Source organism: Montipora foliosa, chromosome 3, assembly GCF_036669935.1.
Source record: "Montipora foliosa isolate CH-2021 chromosome 3, ASM3666993v2, whole genome shotgun sequence".
NCBI classification, from domain to species: domain Eukaryota; kingdom Metazoa; phylum Cnidaria; class Anthozoa; order Scleractinia; family Acroporidae; genus Montipora; species Montipora foliosa.
The window spans coordinates 37,188,393-37,208,392 of NC_090871.1; the positions used below are offsets into that span (position 1 = coordinate 37,188,393).

At 39.1% G+C, this 20,000-nt stretch overlaps 1 protein-coding gene and 1 long non-coding RNA gene across 3 annotated transcripts in view; both read right to left on the reverse strand.

The window, feature by feature from the left end:
• Positions 1 to 1,714, reverse strand: part of LOC137994792 (uncharacterized) — a 13,036-nt gene extending 11,322 nt beyond the window's left edge. For both annotated transcript variants that reach the window (XR_011122190.1, XR_011122189.1), the window contains exon 1: positions 1,561 to 1,714. This is a non-coding gene — a long non-coding RNA (uncharacterized lncRNA). The remainder of the gene's footprint in view (positions 1 to 1,560) is intronic.
• A 2,559-nt stretch (positions 1,715 to 4,273) lies between these two features.
• Positions 4,274 to 20,000, reverse strand: part of LOC137994790 (uncharacterized) — a 15,934-nt gene continuing 207 nt past the window's right edge. The window contains exons 1-9 of the mRNA XM_068840386.1: positions 19,909 to 20,000; positions 14,938 to 15,084; positions 12,852 to 12,978; positions 12,057 to 12,286; positions 11,484 to 11,630; positions 10,334 to 10,439; positions 8,730 to 8,801; positions 7,324 to 7,435; positions 4,274 to 6,719 (exon numbers count right to left, since the gene is read on the reverse strand). The exon at positions 19,909 to 20,000 is cut by the window's right edge and continues 207 nt beyond it. Coding sequence (XP_068696487.1) covers positions 6,692 to 6,719; positions 7,324 to 7,435; positions 8,730 to 8,801; positions 10,334 to 10,439; positions 11,484 to 11,630; positions 12,057 to 12,286; positions 12,852 to 12,978; positions 14,938 to 15,084; positions 19,909 to 20,000 — 1,061 coding nt within the window. The 3' untranslated portion in view covers positions 4,274 to 6,691. The remainder of the gene's footprint in view (positions 6,720 to 7,323; positions 7,436 to 8,729; positions 8,802 to 10,333; positions 10,440 to 11,483; positions 11,631 to 12,056; positions 12,287 to 12,851; positions 12,979 to 14,937; positions 15,085 to 19,908) is intronic.

Genomic DNA, 20,000 nt, shown 5'->3' on the forward strand with positions numbered 1-20,000 from the left:
TTAAGGTCAATAGACTTACCAGAGTTTCTTTTGAATAAAAAGGATTATCGATAGAGCCATGGAAATCCTACTAACGCATTTACACAAAAATATACCAACCAGAAAATTAATTTATTAAATAGCCAGATGGCCAGTGGTCATCATATTAATGATAGCAGTAACGTCATCTTAGTTCATCATACATTCTATGGCTGTCATTAAAGCCTTCCATAGGATAATTAACACATCCCTTTGGATGACTTTGAGATCGGCACGGAAGAGAACAATTGACAGTGTGAGTTGTGAAATAAAACCTGGAAGCTTTTAGATCAACAGCCAGGAAAAGCAAATCAATGTTAACAGGATATAAATTGTTATGGAAGACGATGGAGCAAAAAAGTAAGATAAAAAATAATAGTCTGTCTTGCCGCATAACCGCATATAGTCGTATCCATAATGGAGCATGAGCTATCACCTCCAACTCCCAACTTAAACTAATATTGTAGTGTTATAATATGTTGAAGTATGCATAGTGCGTATAGCTTGGATGTGTATAGTGTACGTAGTTTGGATGTTCTGTGTTCAGCATAGGTAGTTAGCGTAGTTTCGATATAAAGCTCGGATGTATATTTTAAAATTAAACAGGGGCACCCAACGTCAAATTTTGGACAATATCTGTTCGGAAGACGATTTGAGATCTAGAATTTTCGGAACATTTTGTTGTAAATTTTCTTGCTTGCCTGCCTGTCCTACGATTTTAGAACATCTAAAACATGGTATAATTGCTCATTTTTAACGGATTTTTACCTTAAAAAGGTCACGTAGAATTTTCGGGAGCCTTTTTTCTGGCTGAAATTTTCGAAAAGGAAAGTTTTGATCCCTGTAATTTTCGTATCACTAGACTTTCAGCTAGGAAATCCGAACAGATGAAAAATTTTTAGGGGATAAAAATAGGCCCAATCTACCGTTTAAATACTAAAATACGTTGAACAATGTTATGCTTAAGTGGTTTTGAACTATATTATCGTTGGGTGCCCCTGATTAAAGTGAAGCTAATGTTAAAAAAAAGGAAATAAAAAATAAAAAACACAATCTTGTATTTTTTTAACTTTGTATGAAAGAGTTCAAGACATAACGTTAACGACGGCAGAGGCGACTATACAAAGCAATAACCTGAACGATAAATAAAATGTAGTAGGGCTCATTGTTGGTTTTTGTTCCGAAACCTCTGGTTTTTGTCTTCTGGCCGTTTTGCGATTCGTCTTCACCTCTGAGTCCAGGGTAATTGCCGTCCTTTGCATAGCGAAACGGTTTAGCGACCAGATTTAGAATTTTTTGGGAACTTGAGCATGCAAAGACTGTAGTGGAAATATTTGATATTTTCCAGTTCATACCATTTCAGTTATAGCAGAAGATTGTTAAGAATAGGTAAATAAGATGGAATCAGAATAACAAAGAAGTAGTTCTGTCCTTCAACGCTCTTGGTGCATCATACAAAAGCAACTGTATTTGTTATATTAGTAACAAATGTAATGCTTACTGTTGAAAGCATGAGAGAGTTTTACTGGGATAACCTCTCACCTGAGCGGGGTAAGTCCTCCTCTCAAATGGTTGAATGAAGCTTGACGGAGAATCAGCAGTTATTGGCTCAGAGATGATATGACGAGACACATAGCATGTATTAGTTCTTATACAAACTGCTCCCTAGTCTCATTCTACAACATCCAATCAAATACAGGCGTTGTTTGTCACTTACAACAAATCTTGCATTGAAATAATTTATGAAGTCTTCAATGTGTCGAATGATGGCAGGTGAAAATTCAAATGACTGGAGTTACCACGTTGCGGTGAAATGAACGTATATTCAAAACTACTTGCACACCTTAAATTAAAGCCATCAATAACTCTTGATCAAATTGATTCACTCCCCGCTAGCTAACAGCTTTTTTCTCGAGTTTGTTTGCATCCGAATTTACATCTTGTTCTTTGTTGGTTAATCAACGGTCATTTCATCTCATTGTCAGGACTTCAAAGCTGTTTGGAAGCAAATATATCATTATCAATATTTATCGATTTGTATTCCAGCTGACAGTCTTCAAATAAAATCATTGAGGCGATATGAAGGAATTAAGAAAGCGGCGAGTGGGAAAATTGCGTAGCTTGTCTAAGTATAAGATAAGGACACCCAGGCATTAACGCCAGGCTTAAGTTCTTTCGTCGACAAACGATGTTATTTTGGAAAGAAACGGAGGGAACAAATCTGGTCCCCTCAACATCGATATCACCAATATATCTGCCATCTCTCAAACGTCGCCTGCTGAACAATGTGTTAAACCCGATTCTTATTAAAAAAAATTGATCAACGACTTATTTAGGTCATAGCAAACCAGCTAAAAAATAATGTGCTTGTATTCAATAAAACCCTCTAATGAATAATAAAAACAGCTCCCACTAAAGACTGGGTCAAACTTTAAACAAAGCCGGGTTGATCGTTTGATAAAAAAGCAAGTGAATGAGATTTTGCTTAGTATAGCCCCTATGAAAACGTTTTAAAGGAAACAGTAGATTAGCTGCCATAAACAGAAAGATGTCAAATTAGGAGAAAATACCCGAGCCGATCAAAGAAATTCAGCTATGATTTGATAACCTATTTAAAAAGCTCTCATAAAATATTCACTTGAGGTTTCAAAAGAGTGAATTTCAAATATGATGAATTGGCAACAGGAGAACCCAGAATTTATCGTTTCGCAAGATCAAGTTATTTACAATAGGCCACAACTCCGAAGCAATTGGTACGATTTTGAACCGATTGTGTAGGGCTAATGATTTAACAACTTGAGAGGCATCATCGTGATGCTAAGCAAGGAACAGAGTATTTTATAATGCTAATTTTGGCCTGTTAAGGAAGCACCTGTTGTGACTCGTATGTGACAAATTGTTTGAACATTGCTGCTGCATTCTAACGTTTCCTCTCCTTTTTGTTTGACGCATGTTTTGGCTAAAACATTTTTTTAACGTGTTTTCATTAGCTATGATTCGAAAGAAACAGAAACTGTAGTTTCCGTTAGAAACAAAAATAAAAATCATTCAGTCTTGGAAGAACACACACAGTAAATGCCCGAACAAGTCTCTTTTAGTTAATGGACAACATCTAATCTAGAACAGGAGAAATCAAACGCTCATAGAGTCGGCGCTGATCCGCACAGGGACAACTTAGATTTTGTTGAGCACCTCATTGTCACTGGCAAGAAAGTTTTAGTCAATACAGTATTGTTTAGAATTATCCAAAGAAATTAGAGTGATAATGACTTCTTTTTTTAGAGACCATTCTCACGTTGAGTACTAAGTTTTGTCTTTACCCTTCGGAACGGCCGAGGATATCTTTTATTGGTAAAACAGAAACACAGTGTATGTGATATAGAGGATCTATTATGGTTCGTGCCCTGTTGACTCAGTCTCACTTCCTGAAAATCGATTCTTCCTAGAGGCAGACTTCCTAACAGTGTGTGACTGTGTTGTTCTCGAGTTGGCAATCCAATGAACAGTAATTAAAAGAATTAAATTCATTGGTGAAATATGGCAAATGTGGCTCCCAGAATGATGTAAATAAGTGTCATGACAGGTACTTTAGAAACACCCTTTGAAGTAACTGCAGAATACCCGGCCACTGGGGGGCTCCTGTAGCGGCATCGTTTGAAGAACGAGGCATATTACAACACAAGCCATTTATATATGCAGTTTAGCTCACCCTTTATCTTACAAGAGCAGAAGAATAACTTCTTAAGACCATAAAGGAATCATACTTCCACAGTGCTACTTTCGTTCATTCTTTATTCTGTTAACACTTCCACTGAAAGTGACGGAAGCAATAAGGAGTCGCTTACGATATTTCCGCTGACGGATCTTTATGTTGTTTCTTGTGTTTCCGCTACTGGCATATTAGCAGCTGGTGGGAGTATAATATGCTGTCATTAGCATCGTTTCCTTTTGTACTTGTCATATTTAGTGGATATGAAACCCGACTTCGTGACAGGGAGAAACTGGATTGATTCCGGCGCTAAACAACACTTTTTTTCCATCGTGAGTTGCTTGTGCAGAGGTTTCTCTGCAATTTGTTCAATTGACATGCTTGTCGAGATTTTCACGGGCTTAGAACAATCTATAAGTTCAAAACCGCGTCAGAGAAAGTTACGTCTACGCTATTTGGTTAGTTGTCATGCATAATGACGAAAAAACATACTCCAATGAAAAAGACTAAAGCTTTTCGTTTATTTCAAACAAATTACCAGCTTGTGCCATGACCGACAACTTAAGATGTCACTGACTTTACAGAGAGGGCTAACAACATCGATGGCGCATATAATTATTTTCCAAATAAAGTAATATTTTAACCCATCGTTACAAAAAAACCCGTGAAACATATTTTACTATTTGAGCTGTGCTCTTGTTGTAGGCTCCATTAAAGTTAGCAAATTTTCACTGTGACGGGCTTCAGGAACAATTTATAAGTTCAGAACAATGCCGCGTCAGAGAAAGTTAAGTCTACGCTATTTGGTTATTTGTCATGCATGATGAAAATAAAACATGCTCCAGTGAAAAAGACTAAAGCTTTCAAACAAAGCTCCATTTACTAGAGTGAAAAAATAGTCGCCAGCACAACGAGCGGTGAATATCACTTCCCAACTCGGTGGCATTTTTCCTTGTATTTTGTTCGTTTCTCTCCTGAATAAATCTGCCTCATATCAAGAATCAGATTTTTTACTTGAGCCTTTTTGCTTCCTTGAGTTCAATTAACAGGACCTATGAACGTAGCCTTCGTTTTGGTGGTTATTCTTAGACTCTTACTTATTTCACAGCTCTGTAACAACGGTTCATTTATCCGCTCACAATCTAATAATTTGCTCACATAGAGTGGCTTTTGAAATTTGTACAGACCCACAGGTTTTAAAGAAACCAAAGAGTAGTATATGGAATCGCTGTTCGGTGGCAGGTGCAGCTGTGGAGCTATGGAGCCGTGATGCCCCAAAGCCCAAGCCCCAACCTTAACCGCCTAATCCTAATCCTAATCCCAACTAAACCTTAACCTCAACCTCATCCAAACGGGTTTAAAAGCTATATTTTCAGTTTTTGCCTCTTTTCTCACTTGATGTTACATGTACTCCCATTTGGTGGTCAAAAACACAATAACACTATTGTTTTTGAATATTCAATAACTTGAACGAGAACGATACACTTTATTGCGCACATGTTTTCTATGAGAATATTTAATAAGCTGAACAGGATGGTCACGATTGATTGCACATACATGTATACAAACAGCACAATGAGCTGTATCTACTCCTGAACATGTCTAATTGACGCCACAATGACAACAAGTTTTGAGAACGCTTATCACAGTGACAATGTGATATTTGCGAAAAGTAGTTCTCTTTAAACAAAGGAACGACACAATTCATATTCGTAACAGTGAAATGATCTATGAAAAAAGCATTAAGCACTGCTCGATAGAAGTGAACATTCGAAATACAAATAATGTTTAAAAAAGAGTAAATTGACCTGTTATTGTGAACAAGATTAATCCTGCAGCTGGCATGCAAAAAAATGCATATCGTTCCTCGAGCGGTGATGCGAAGCGAGTCATGATTTGCTGTTTTGTGAACTGATTGTGTTTCCTTTGGTTTGGCTCTTTCTTGTTTTCCATTATACCTATAAGGAGTTATGTAAATGGTTTTTTATGCAGGTGAAGGAGTTATCAGTTTGCGCATCTCAATAGGACACGAGAGTTTTTCGACACATTGTCCAGGTTTTACAGTATGGATGGATGTTGGATGTTTTGACTTTGTAAACAGTCCCGTTAGTACATTTTAAGTGTGATTGGTTAGGAACTTTTGCTCCGAGAAGCTCCGAGCAAATCTGAACAGAACCCTGAAGGGGAAGCAACTGGCAACTACAGAGTTGCTCCGAGCAACTCCGACCAACTCCGAGCAGCTCCAAGCAAATCTGAGAAGAGCCCTGTAGGGGGTGCAACTGGAAACAGAGTTTCGCCGACGGAGCAAATCCGAACAATTCCGACCAACTTCGAGCAACTCTGTCGTTGCCGGTTGCTCCCCCTACAGGGACCTACTCAATTGGGTATGTTCAGGCGTGTGGGCCTAGCTCATTGTGCAGTTTGTACATGTGCAATCAATTGTGACGATCCTGTACAGGTTGTTAAATATTCTCATTGAAAACAATAACTAAAGGACTCTTAGCATGTGCGCAATCAATTGTATCGGTCTCGTTCAAGTTATTGACTATAAAAAAAAAACAAAACAATAGCGTTATTGTGTTTTTGACCACTCTATAGCAGTAACATCAAGTCAGAAAAGAGACGAAAACTTGAAAGAGGTTAAGGTTTAGCTGGGGTTCTTTAATTGGGATTAGGATTAGGGTTAGGGCCTGGACGGTGGAGTCTACGGCTCCACAGCTTCACCCACCGCAGAACCGCTATTCCATATACTACTCCAAAGATAGCCTGCTAAGTTGACCCTCGTCTAAAGGATCATAATTTACCCAAAGAAATGCCCTTTACATTGCAGTTTGTTATCAGCGCTGATCATAAGTGTTGATCGCAATCTGGCTATGTAGATTTCTCTATCTTAAATAGGTGTATGATGACCAGAAAATAGTCTCATTACAAAACAATTTAGTTGCCATCTTTTCTCTTTGGTCTTTACTTAGCAACTGCTACCCGTTGCATTCTGCAAATACAAAATAAAAAGATAAATTATTTATGAATGACTGATCATTCCAGAATATGAGTCTTTCGTTCCAGCCAGTTTCGATTTTTTGCCAGTTTACAGTCCGTGTTATCTGATAGGCAGACGACTTTCGCAGGGTATTATTTCACATTAATCGAATTTAGCCCGACAAATTTATTTAGTTTTTTTGGTAACTCTCATGGGATATTCCACGATCGCGCAGGATTTGCTGAAATGGTGAGTATGTGACCGCCCTAAACCCAATGATATCATAACACTTTCGTGTATGGAACTCTAAAGATTATGAAATGCTGCGGTGCATCCAGTAAATGCTCGAGGAAGTTTGACCTTTATCATCTCTTCGTGTCTGTGTTATCGAAAAAACAGCCTCAATTGAAGTTCATAAACAAAATAAAGGCTCAATAGAGTTATAGTTTTTGGTCATTTTTGTTCAAAGAGGTTGCTCGAGCCTGGAACCTGAGTAGAATGGCTGCAAATCAAGCAGGCCTTGATGGTGGGCTTTCCGGGTAGATGCTGACTAGTACTCCTAACGCGACGAGGGGATGTCAATAAGCCATACATTAGCAATTCTTTACCAACTTACAAGCTTTTAAAGTAAGCAAGACCCAGAGCTACGAGGAAAAGAGAGACAACGATCAGCCCCAAGGTCACAGCCAGCAGGATTGTTATGGTAAGCAGCAAGTCCGTTTCTTTCTCTGAAACAAAGAAACGAAATAAAATGTATTAGGGAGATTCTTGCTTCTGATAAACTTTAAGCATTCTAAATGATGACTTTACGGATGTCCTGTCGAGAATAAAGAAAACTGAAAATGGCAGATCGACTAAGGGAAACGAAACGCGTGGAAAATTAATGACCATTTTTTGGTTCTCGGGTACTTAAGGCGCGCCCGGGTTAACGGTTTGAACATTTGCTTCAACATGCGTTCGATTTTGTTGAACGATGTTGAACGATGTCGTGACTGCTGGGGTCGGCTAACGATTTTAATTTATTCAACAAAGCTCCACTATATGCCTGGCCCCAGTTGTTTGAAGGGTGGATAGCGCTATCCACTGAATAAATCACTATCCACTGGATAACTCAATTGGTTTTGCTAGTGTTTATCCGCTGGATAGTGATTTATCCGGTGGATAGCGTTATCCACCTTTTGAACAACTGAGACCTTGTATTCAGTCCCAGGCTGCAGCCGCGGTTCTTACTGTGGATACAGACACGGATACGTCATTGAGAGACCGATTAGTGCGGCCTCAACTTCATGATACATTCGTGATAACAAAAGAAATGTTGAATGGTTGTTAAAGCAAAGCTTAAATGCTTTTAATTTAAATCCTTTAACATCGATTCAACTTTGATTCAGCATGTTTCAACACCGTTGAAAGGGGAGAGCACTGTTCACAAGAGAAAATGATAGAAACAGAAAGGGAGTCACCCAGTGAAGCTCTTGGGATTTGTTAATTTCAGTTAAGTTATTAAGATGTCACGAAAACGGAAGTCTGTTTTTTGAGACGTCCACAAAGTCAGAAGAATTCAAAATGGCGTTCCCGGTGGAATTACGGTTTGTTCACGAAAATGACTTTCAGAGGTAAGGAAATTGGTGCATCTTGCCCCAAAACCTGGAGTTAGATTCGGATTCCACGATTTCTTGTAAATCTAATGGCTTGTTGGATGAAGAAGATGACTCCGAAAGCCCGGTACACAATGCCAGAATAATTCATATGACGTCATGCTTAATAGTCACAGACGTCTCGGGGAAACAGACTTCCGATCAAAAATTAAATTTTTGTGAAATTCAAATATCTCGGCTAACGCCTCTACACTCCCCCTACCCCCCCCCCCCCCATCTCCCTCATTTTCTCTTGGTGTTCAACAAAATCAAACGGTTGCTGAATGAAATGTTGTGGCCGTTTTTCCAGAGCCTTTATGCCTATACTGCGGTTCTTTGAGAGAAACAAGCCTTAGAAATGTTCTGCACTGTCAGATTATTTTGTTACCATCCTGGTCCATTTCGCCTCCTTGTTCAACGCCAGCACCTGGACCAACTCCATCTGTCGTTGACACAGCATCTGCAAATGAAAAACGCATATCCCACTATGATAAAAATCAATACTGACACGGTCACCTTTAGCAAACTTATTTTGCCATTTGTTTTCTCAATTTTAAGTCGGTCTCCAGTCGCCGTAAAAGTTACATAACATACCAGTCATTTGACAGATTTGACCCACCAGCGTTTCAAGGAGGGATGGGAGTCAAGTCAAGATTAAATAGGCCATTTCCGAGTTGCTGTTTGTCTCGGTTTCGCAGTGAGTCTTGGCGCTCAACTATTGAAATTGAAATTAGTTTGATTTGCGTAAGAATACGCAACTCATTGCCATTTGAATGGTTTTGCACCAGGACTCGCTTTGAAACCGAGCCAATCAGTAACTCGGAAATGGGCTATTAGAAAAAGTGAAAGTATGGCAAGCATTTTGTGATGCTCTCACAGAGAAAACTCATGACATTATTTAGCTCGGCTGTGCAACAAATCGCTGCCTAGTTACTTTGTTCGAAGAACAAAGTATAGGATTCGACACTGTTTTGGGATTTTGATTTTTTTTTTCGGATCGCGCTCTGGCTGCGCATGCGTAAGATTTCTCTGTCTCGTAGAAGGCAATGGGATTCGAATTCGGTATCTCTTCCTTTAGAAGCAATCGCAATGACCACTAAACCACGCAAGACTACGTGACAGATCAACGGGGAAACATCGAAATATGTATTAAACAATTGTGCGCGTGACCGGAAACGAGTTTTTGTGTTATCGTTGCACGCAATGCAACATCCAGTTATCGCCTGACTCTGTAACAGATATCGTAATTTTATAATTCTCCCGGTATTGTGTAGAAAAAGTAGTGAATATTTTTAAATATCGTCGTAGGGACTTGCAAAGCATCTGTTTTCTGAATTTGATTGGAATCAATGCCGTTAACAACAGTTTTAAATGTAAACAAACATCCACGCATTTAACTCATTGGGTCACGGAATGTGGACTGTGGACTTCGAACTACGGAATTGAAACTGGATATTTACCAAGATATAAATCCTTCGAACAAAGTGTAGGCTACCCGTAGCCTCTTGTTTACGTTATTTTTGCAGCTCACTGAAAGTGAACGCAAGCAAAGAGCAAAATATGTGTGCGTTTATGTTAACAAATTTGAGACTAGGTAGATATAAACAATTCAATGCTGGGCTTGCAAATAATCATTTTCATGTGTAAGTTCAACTGAAGTCTTACATTAGTAACTCTGTATTCAAGTCAATTTCATACTGAAGGGGTATACAATACAATATTATTGCACTAGAATCGGCAGAGGAAGATTGACATGTTTTCTCCCCCCGCACAATCCACATGGCTCAAAAAAATTAAATCAAAACAGCTCAGTTCAGACAATGTGAAGAGAGCATCGGCAAATGTCACCAATCCGTTCCTTCACCTGCGTAACGTATTTAACGATGGCGGAGCAAATAGACATTCCGAAGCTGATCTACCGAGCGGCACATGAACAACATCATTGGGCACCTAAATACCTTAAGACTTTCGATTATTCGAGTGAAATCTTACCATCGGCGGGGATAACAACCATCTTTGCAAATCCTTCCTGTTGGTGCTTGACTGTACCATCATCAGTGGAGTGGTATGCCCAAACCAAATAGTACATTTCTCCTATCTGTTGAAAATGTAAACAAAAAATTTTATTTTTAATGGATTTGATGGAACGCACAGTAGGGCTATAGATTAAATGAAGGCAGGGTTGAACACTTAAGGACGGTGCCTACTATTGTTATTGCGCATACGTTCTGCGCATCTCGAGGTACTCGGATTTCCTATCGGCGCTGCTAATTTATACAGGGATATTTTTGCGTGGTTTAAAAATATGCAGCGAAAGCAGAACTTAGCAAGTGCTCTTGGTATCCGAAAAGAAAATTGGCGGTAACCATGCACTTTTCAGAGATAAGAACGCCAGAACAAGAAGAACGCCATACATTGCTTTGTATTTTAAAGCTTTTCCCAAATATTGTTGATTAATTATCTTCGAAAAATGCGTGGTTACCCCAAAATTTTCTTTTTGGATTTCAATAACACTTGTTAAGATCTGCTTTTCCCGCACATTCAGTAAACCACGCAAAAATACCTCTGAATTAGTAGGCACTGTCCTTAAGCCAGTTTGAAAAGTGTGGCACCGTGGCAATATTGGAGAGAGCTTCACGCTTTAATTAATGTGGGATAGCTGTAATGTTTGTGGCAACGGGAAAACTCAGACAGGTTTGGGCAGAGGAAGTGACCTGTTTAATGGATTTCCTCAATTGGCTCCCATTTTGACTTGCTAAAATAAGTCACTTTTATCCGGCTCTATTCCTAAACATTGTATTCTTGCAGCTGGTAGATTAAAACATTCACCTCTGTAACAATGCACTGAATTATTGGCTTACTGACCATCTATAAACTTCCCGGCAAACGATAATCGCGAGAACTTCGTTTCCCAAAGATTAAACAATTCGTCTCCTAAAGATTAACCCACAAGTACATCACTCTGCCTTAAAGTACCATCGGCTGCACTGCTCGCCGGTGTATGAACGCGGTTGAAATGATTCGATACCTTGTATTCGCGTTCAGAGCCAATAAAGCAAAAGAGCAGGCGGATAGAGCCATCAAAGGTTTCAGATGTTGATCAACGCGATAATTCACAAAGAATTCAAGAATGCATTCTTACTGCAATGGCTATATCATCTGTGTCATTAGTGTCCCGTTTTCGGCTGTAAGAGATCATTGTCCTTCCATCTCTTTCCGTTGCATACATTAAGTCCACATTTTGTTGCTGGTCTTCTGGAGGAAAACCAAATCCTTGAGTTGAGTAATCCTGTAAGGGAGACACATCGTTCGATGAGAATTTCAATTTTGTTTCATTAAAAGCCTAATATTGGATTTATTCATTTCAGCCGACTCTGGTGATCGGTAGGAGGGAGTTCAACACTCAAGTTATTATCAAGAAAAAAGAAAAGAAACACCTATACGGTTTACATTTGTGAAACAAGTTGAACTCTAAGCGAGAATGAACCAGTTCGAACACAAACTGACCAGCAACCAGACTAAAATCCTCTTAACACTGAAACGTAACTTCTTTCGTGCTTTGATGTAATAAAATACGTAAGTACCTTATATCCACTGAAAACCTTTTTTTTTTCAACATAGAGGAAACGAGAAGAAGATACTAGAACGGAAAAAATTCCGGACACTATTGAAAAAATTTGTAGTTCCAGTGGAGAAAATTCATGACAGGACTAACCTTGAGGTACATGTCTCCATTTCTCACTCCACCAACCACAACATCATAACCATTCATGGCTGATGGCATATTTTCGCTAAATCCAAATCCAACCCAACCCGTCGCTGCTACATCCAAAGTAAAGTATAGCCTGTCAGAAGTGCTGTTATATGACCAATATACATTGAAATTACCACCATCGAAGGAAGTGTTTCTCTGGAACATCTTTGGAGCAGGCATTGTTGGTTGTGCTGTAAGGTTATAAAGAAAACAGTCAAAGAGACCTACATTACGCCCTAGGTAAAACTCATTCCTTAGCTCCACAAATTTGTTTTGAGTTTTATCAAAACCCCTCAGAGCTTGCAAACGGTAGCGAAATATATGCAGAGTTCCTCCGCTATGTTTATTCGTTGGCAAAATGAAGTTCACTACCACTTCGACGCCTCCAATTATTCTTTTATCATGAAACAGTCACCGCTTTTCAGGATGCGACAGAAATGTCGATATGGTTTGAAATGTTTTCAAGGGATGTTTGAACATTTACAAGCACGACATCGTCATTCAACTGACAAAATTTGACATGGGGTCTACGTTTTAAATGTGCCCCGGTGGACCGTGTAAACCAGGGAAGTGAAATGATTGATGCGTTCAAAATTCACGCCCCGAAAAATTCGTTTCTGAGTTGCATTTTGCTTCAAAAGGTCATTCACTTGCAGAAATTTATTCCGTCTTTTTTTCCAAAATAAAGGAGGAAAAAAGGCGCTCAATTGAATTTTTTTTAGACATTAAGACATCTATTGTTTAGGTATGTCTCACTTGGTAACGGTGTGGTTTGCAGTGAAGGTAAAATAACAACTTCAGGTTGAACTCCCTTGACCTCGTGTTTTAGGAATGCGTCACTTGACCGATGATAAGCCCATACAAGGAACACTGGCATTCCTCGCTGCAACAATAAGACAAAGTAGCACCCTTGAAAAGTCAACGCAATCAGATCTAAGAGTGTGTTCAATTTAGTAGGGAGGTACCCTGGATTCCAAAAATTGTTTTTCCAAGGGGCAAGCACGGTGTTTATTTTCTTTGTTTTTTTGCTGTTCCTCGCCGCTGATCATGAAAAAAGATTCCTCTGGCACCCCTCCCAGGGTAGCAAGATATAAGTATGTACCTTATTACATGAAATTTTTGCGACACGTTAATTTCGCGATTTTGAGGTTCGCATATTTCGCGACACCTTAATTTCGCGATTTTGCGAAAGTTTTGCATTTTGACTCACTTTAATTTCGCGTTTTTGAGTGAGACACACTCAAGGAGCCAGTAAATGGACAGTTTGAGGATTGTACAAAAGAGGTGCTACCTGGAGTAGAGACGGAAAGCAGTAGCGATGGAGAGGACCAGAACATTACCACAGAATAGCTCAAAATAATTGTTATAAACGTGTGTAATAAAGTCGCTGTTTTAGTTATTGACATAATGTGAGTCAATTAATTTTCGCGTCATGTTATTTTCGCGACATTTAATTTTCGCGTCACTTAAATTTCGCGATTTTTTTTTTAAATCGCGAAATTCGCGAAATTAACGTGTCGCGAAAATTTCATGTAATAAGGTACGTAATCGAGGACTACAGATATTTAAGATTTAACGAAGCGTCGCGGGAAATTGGAAAAGTTGTACTGAAATTGCCATTCACACAAACTCAACGAAACCTTGTTTTAATTTTAGCTTTTTGCCTCTTAGAAGTACTTAATTAAAGAAAGAATGGATTTTCAGAGTCTTATAACAACCCTTGCCGTTGATGGTAAGTTGTTCTCTATACGGATACGTAATTGAGCCAACATGAGGATGTTAGTTGACTTGAGTGGTGCTCCTAAACAGAACTCAAATTTGTCACCATTTTGACACACTGTCAGTCGTAATTTTGCCGCACTTCTTCCCCGTGACGAAAGAATCGTGACAATATTGGTGTAGATACAGAATCACCTGACTTTTAAAAAGCATTAGTCTGTTTCAAAAACCCTGTCAAAAATATTGTGCCCGAGGTCTCGAGTACGTGGCCGAGGTCCGTATCCGAGACCTTGGGCACAGTCTTTCTCTTTTCAAACCAACCTAGGCCAGTGAATAACTTTTTCATTTATTTCTATATGTAAATTGTATTTTTAGAGGGTAGGAGAAACTAAGCTTGATTGGGTTTCTTCAGTGTTGTTTTCTTTTAATAAAAATCGCTTTCGTCGTCAGAATACTTTTAATGCAACAACCGGCAATGAAATGATTAAGGCAAATTCACTTTGCCTCGTCCTTGGTTCCCGTGACTGTGGTTCTCAGGATACCGCCCGCTCACGATCGAATAAACAAAAAGAAATGATAACCATAGAATTCAATAACATAATAGATGTGGTCATGGTATATTGTAAATTTCATGTCCCGTATGACTGGATTATATGAATAACCTAGTAATTTTTCAAGGCGAATTTTAAAGTAAGGTGAAAGTCATTCTTTGCACGCGGTCGTCATTTTGCAGTCTTAGGGTGTGTTCGATAGACTCTATTTCGAAATGTTATGTATGTCTGGTATGTCTGGCGTTTTGAAGCTCAAAATAGCATTTTAGCAGGTGTTTGACAACTTTAATGTGAATTTCCGTAAAAACGAAAGATTCAGTTCTAACTTCTATTTCATGCATTCCTATTCCGGAATACGGAATCGAACGCACCTTAAGTAGTATGGCCCTTCTGTCTTAATTTGAAGACATAAAGCTGTGTCACCTATCGGTCAATGTCATTGGCATCTGAACTGGCATGTGTTGTTGATTCCACTGTTTTGTTTTCTTCAATTATTCCCACATTTAGTAAAAAACCACATATATTTTCAACACTTTTAAAGGTCGTCAGTAAATGATTAGACAGACTTTCACCTGAATCGCTATATCTTCAGGATCCGTTGTGTTTCTCTTCCTACTGAATGCCAAAGTAGTTACTTGATTCTGTTCAGTGGCATTGATGAGCATGAAGTCTTGATTTTGTTCTGGGGTTGGCCTACTCTGCTCTCTTGTGTAGTAATCCTGCCAAGAAAGAAGGGAGTGTTGCAGTAAATGTCGCGGGTCGCAGTTAGCGACCAAAAGAGATGGGTCGCGGATGCAGGTAAAAAGCCGTGAGAACCTAACACATCGATCAGTAAAGAAAATTAAAGATATTTATGTAAAAAAATAATAACAATTAAAATAACCGGGAAATTGGAACCAAAAAATAACAAAGTAGGCCCTGGAATTACTCTGTGCGACAGGCACTGAAAGGGATAGAGGTCTCGCGAATAATTTCTACTCTTTCTCCTATTTCCTTTCCTTTCCGAGCGATCTATTTCCAGGGCTTGCGTTACACCTTTGTTCCGAAGAATTCGTGCTTTGGTTGTTCTTGCAGCAGTTTATAACCGAACGCGATTTTCTGTCAGAGTCACGTCATGAGACGAAATGCCAGACGTTACTTGGCGGATCTTTTTTCCGAAGACGCAAGGGTGGACCACTCAACACTTGAAGGAAGTTGGGAGAGGTCGAAATTTTTTGAAAAAAAAGACCTGCAAGCATATTTGTACAAGGAAATAATAATCATGTTGTTCAAGACACGTGCTTAGATTTTACTCAGGTATTTGTTTTTTGATCGGTTTTGAAATTGTTTTATTATGGACGGGGATAACGGCTACGCTGTTGTTGTTGTTGTTAAGAGAACTTTTATTTGTAATTCGGAGAATGAAGATCTAAGTCCCACGAGGTTAAAGACGCACCAAAGGGAAGACGAAGAAGAGACTTTCACAGAGAGACTGACGAAAATTTCAAGAGTTTTTTTTTTACCACGCTTGCTATGAATTTCTTGATCCTTACTTTTAATTAAGCTGTAAGCACTAGTCGAAGACAAATTTGAAGGATATAAGTAAGCAGTTTTTTGGGTACCCACGACTTTTACCAGCACCCTCACCCGTGACCCACGACTTTTAGTCGCTACTCGCGACCCGCGACATTCAGCAACACTCGAACGGAAGGCAAAGAGACAAGTAAATTAAGATAAATATGTCAATATTTACTCGTAGTAATCAAAGATTAGGAAGTGCGTTCTACAGGATATGTAGTATGATAATGGCAAACTGGGTTGTGTGAAGAAAAGCAAATAGAAAATTATGTATTTCATTCCGGTGCATGTGCTCTTTTCTGTTGGCTATGTTTGTCATTCCAACGGTAGGTCCGGCGTTTGTTTTAGTTCTTCGCTGTGAAGCTTCTGTGATAGGTAAGTTTATACGTCTGTACATTGAATATTCATTGCCAATAATTCGAACTGTTAATCAAAAGTCCTCTAGGTTGCATTCAGCGAAGTGTCAGGGAACTGTGTACAACCCCGACAAAAGAGTTAGCAGGTGTGATAATTGTACCATCTGGCTTATTAATATTAGACTCAGTGATATGACTTACACAGTTTTGAGCATTAGCTACCGCCTGAATAATTATATTGTCACACCATGTACCTGGTGTCAACATTTGTTGAATGTAGTTCTCCCAGCAATTATTAGAAATACTTTCAATATATAACTTTAGATTATCATTTAAATGCCTAATTCTGGTGTTCCATGGAGCTGATGCGAAACTGACTTGAAAAGACATTCTCCACTTCCACCACCAAAAGGCATTTAACTTGTCTGCTAATCTGTCAGTTAGACAGGCCCAGGGTGAGTTATCACTTACATTAGAGACCTTAAGCAACGAATTTTTCGGGCAAAAATACCGAAAACTTCGAACCTCGGGAAATCACGTGATCTTGTCCTTGCCGTCACGTTTGCAGTCTGCGGTTTGAGTTTCAACTTCAAGACACCGTTCTTGTGGTAAGTGATTTACGGCAGCGTTTTATAGCCAGAGATCAATCAGACCTCCCGTTTGACCATATCAGTCATGTTGTTACATCTGTTAGCTATCTATTAGGAACAATTTTGAAGATCAAATATAGGTTTTGGAAGAATTTGAGCTGTTTGATTTGGCTCAAATGTTAAATGCGGCTTGGCTTTAGCATTACATTGTTTGGCGGCTGTTGGAGCAGACCAACGTGAGGTAGTTTTAGCCGAAAAATCTTAAAGGAGCAGTGTCACCGGTGGCTCATGGGTGACAACATGTAAAAATGTTTGAAAAAGTTTGTCAACTTTTTCAAAGACTGTGTGTACTCAAAAGCATCCGTGTTCAGAAACAAATTCACTATATTTTCGTCGTTGATCTTTGCTTCTTTTTTCTTTGATTTTGTTGTTTGGAAGGGGTTTTGATCGTGTGTTACCAAGTCGAGTCGTGGCGGCCATCGAGCTGGAAGCGGACAAATAGTGATTCAGTCTCCTCAGGAAAGCAAAAGAAGAGCAGTCAAAATACCAATAAAGTATCTAAAATGAAGACTTGAATTCACGAGAAAATCGACGTATGGAGTAATCGAAGTGCAAGCTGTTTCAAGTGATCGTTCGAAGTCCACCTTCGTATTTCATTTCTAGCTAGTCCCATTTGGGTAAGATAGCGGATTTTGTTTTAGATAAACTTATAATCCGAGAACCACGGAACCAGATCAATGTAACTTAGGGGCATCGGTGCTCCCTTTTGCCCCCGGGAGGGGGGGGGGGTACTCGACATATCCCTGGGTGGGGAGGTACGGCGCGGCCCCTCATACCCTGACCCTGTTTAAGACAAATATCGCTAATTTTCCTACCCATTTTAAGACAGAATTCCGATTTTTGATACCCTGTTTAAGACATTTAACCCAGTTTAAGACAGAAATTGATAAATCGTTGCCCTGATTAAGACAAGAATGATAAATTCGATACCCTGTTCAAGACAAAAATCCCGAAAAACATACCCTGGCTGGCCGCACGTCCCCATTAAGCCCTTATAAGGGAGTACCCCCCCCCCCCCCCCCGGCCTTTTGCTCATTTAGACGATGATGAACTTCGGCTGGCTTTGTTTGAAATGTCAAATGTCAGAGACCTGCATTTAGATGAGAGGAACTTTATGCACAAGCGGTGAGTAAAACACGGCTGAATTTTTTCTCTGCTTATCGTCTTTCGACTTCAAAGTCGTCTCTTAGAAATAAAAGCACTCTCTTTCAGCTTTGTAAAGGCTGAATACCCCGCCACTCCAAAACGGATCTTGAAAAAAGCCGAATAGCTACGCGGCTACGCAGTGGTCAATACCACCCTTGCTACCCCTAGAATATGTTAGTAAAGAAAGAAGTGGCTACGCGGCTATTCAGTGGTCATTACCACTCTTAAAAGAGTGCTTAGGTCTAATCACTACAACGAGAGCTTACGTTAAATCAGTAAATAAGTGCAATATTCTTCACAAGATCTCGGTAAAAGGTGCAGTTAACTGAACTGTAAAATGAAAGCTAAAATTTTAAACGAGTGCTTAGGCTTAATTAGTAAATGAGTGCTATATTCTTCACACGGTCTCGGTAAAAAAGTGTAGTTAACCGAACCGTAAATTGAAAACTAAAATCTTAAAAGAGTGCTTAGGCCTAAACGCTGAAGCGAGGGCTTAGACCTAACCACTAAACGAGTGCAATAGTCATCGCACTATCTTGTTAAAAAGTGTAGTTAACCCGGAACCGTAAAATGAAAGCTAAAAATTTAGACAAGTGCTCAGGCTTAATCAGTAAACGAGTGCTATATTCTTCACACGGTCTCGGTAAAAAGTGGAGTTAACCGAACCGTAAATTGAAAGCTACAATCTTAGGCCTAATCAGTGAAACAAGTGCTTAGGCCTAATCAGTAAACGAGTGCAATATTCATCGCACTATCTCGTTAAAAAGTGTAGATAAATGAAACGTAAAATGAAAGCAAAAATGTTAAAAGAGTACCTAGGCCTGATTACTGAAACGAGCGCTTAGGGTTAATCAGTAAACGAGTGCTATATTCTTTATACGATCTTGTTAAAATCTAGTTAACCGAACTGTAAAATGAAAGCTAACATTTTAAAAGAGTGCTTTGGCCTAATCACTGAAACGAGCGCTTAGGCTTAATCAGTAAACGAGTGCTATATTCAGCACAAGATCTCGTTAATGACCACAACGTAGCCGAGTACCTTACTAACATATTCTAGGAGGAGGGGTGGTAATCACCACTGCGTAGCTGCGTGGCCACACTTTTCAAGATCACTTTTGGAGTAGCGGGGTATTCAGCAGTTAAGCAGCTTTGAAATGGCATGTTTATCTTGATAATAAGTTTGGTTTATCGCAGAGGATAAAAAAAAAAAATATGTGTGAGTGCTTGAACCGCCGACAGAGTTCCCAGACACACCTCACTGAATTCAGCTGTCACGCAGAAAATAAACATGGTATCATATTTGTGTTCGATTATATTTCTTGGACTCCAAATCATCAAAAATAAATGTACATTTTAGTACTTTTCTAAAGTCGTATTTTGTCCAGACTTAAACAGAAAAAGCAAATAATAATAATAATAATCACGTTTGTTGAAATCTCTGCGTGTGAAAAATACCGCGCATATCATCGCATGACAATGCCCCTTTAAATTAAAGCAGCTGGTTGCCATGACATTTAGAATGCTTTCTTTACGGTGCATTGTGAGTGGATAGCTTTCAAGGATAAGAAAACTTACACTTTTTTAAGCCTGGTTACGACGATGCGATAAAATTCGATAAAATTATGTTACGATATTCTTTGTACAACTAAACAATTTGTGGGTATTCGCCTGTGGATGAAACAACAAGCATTGTCAATGTCGTCGCCAAAAAAACTTTCTTCATTTCTTTTTGCGGTGTAGATGATTCACGAAGAAAAAAATAAAATATAAATCCAACATTAAAATAATAAGTAACTGGTTGTCAGTACCGACTTCAGTTGATCAGTGTTTGTACCTGAAGATAAGCTGACCCATTGCTTAACACTCCTCCTACTGCAACATCGTAGTTCATCATTCCAGGAGGAGGATTTAAAGAAAAACCAAATC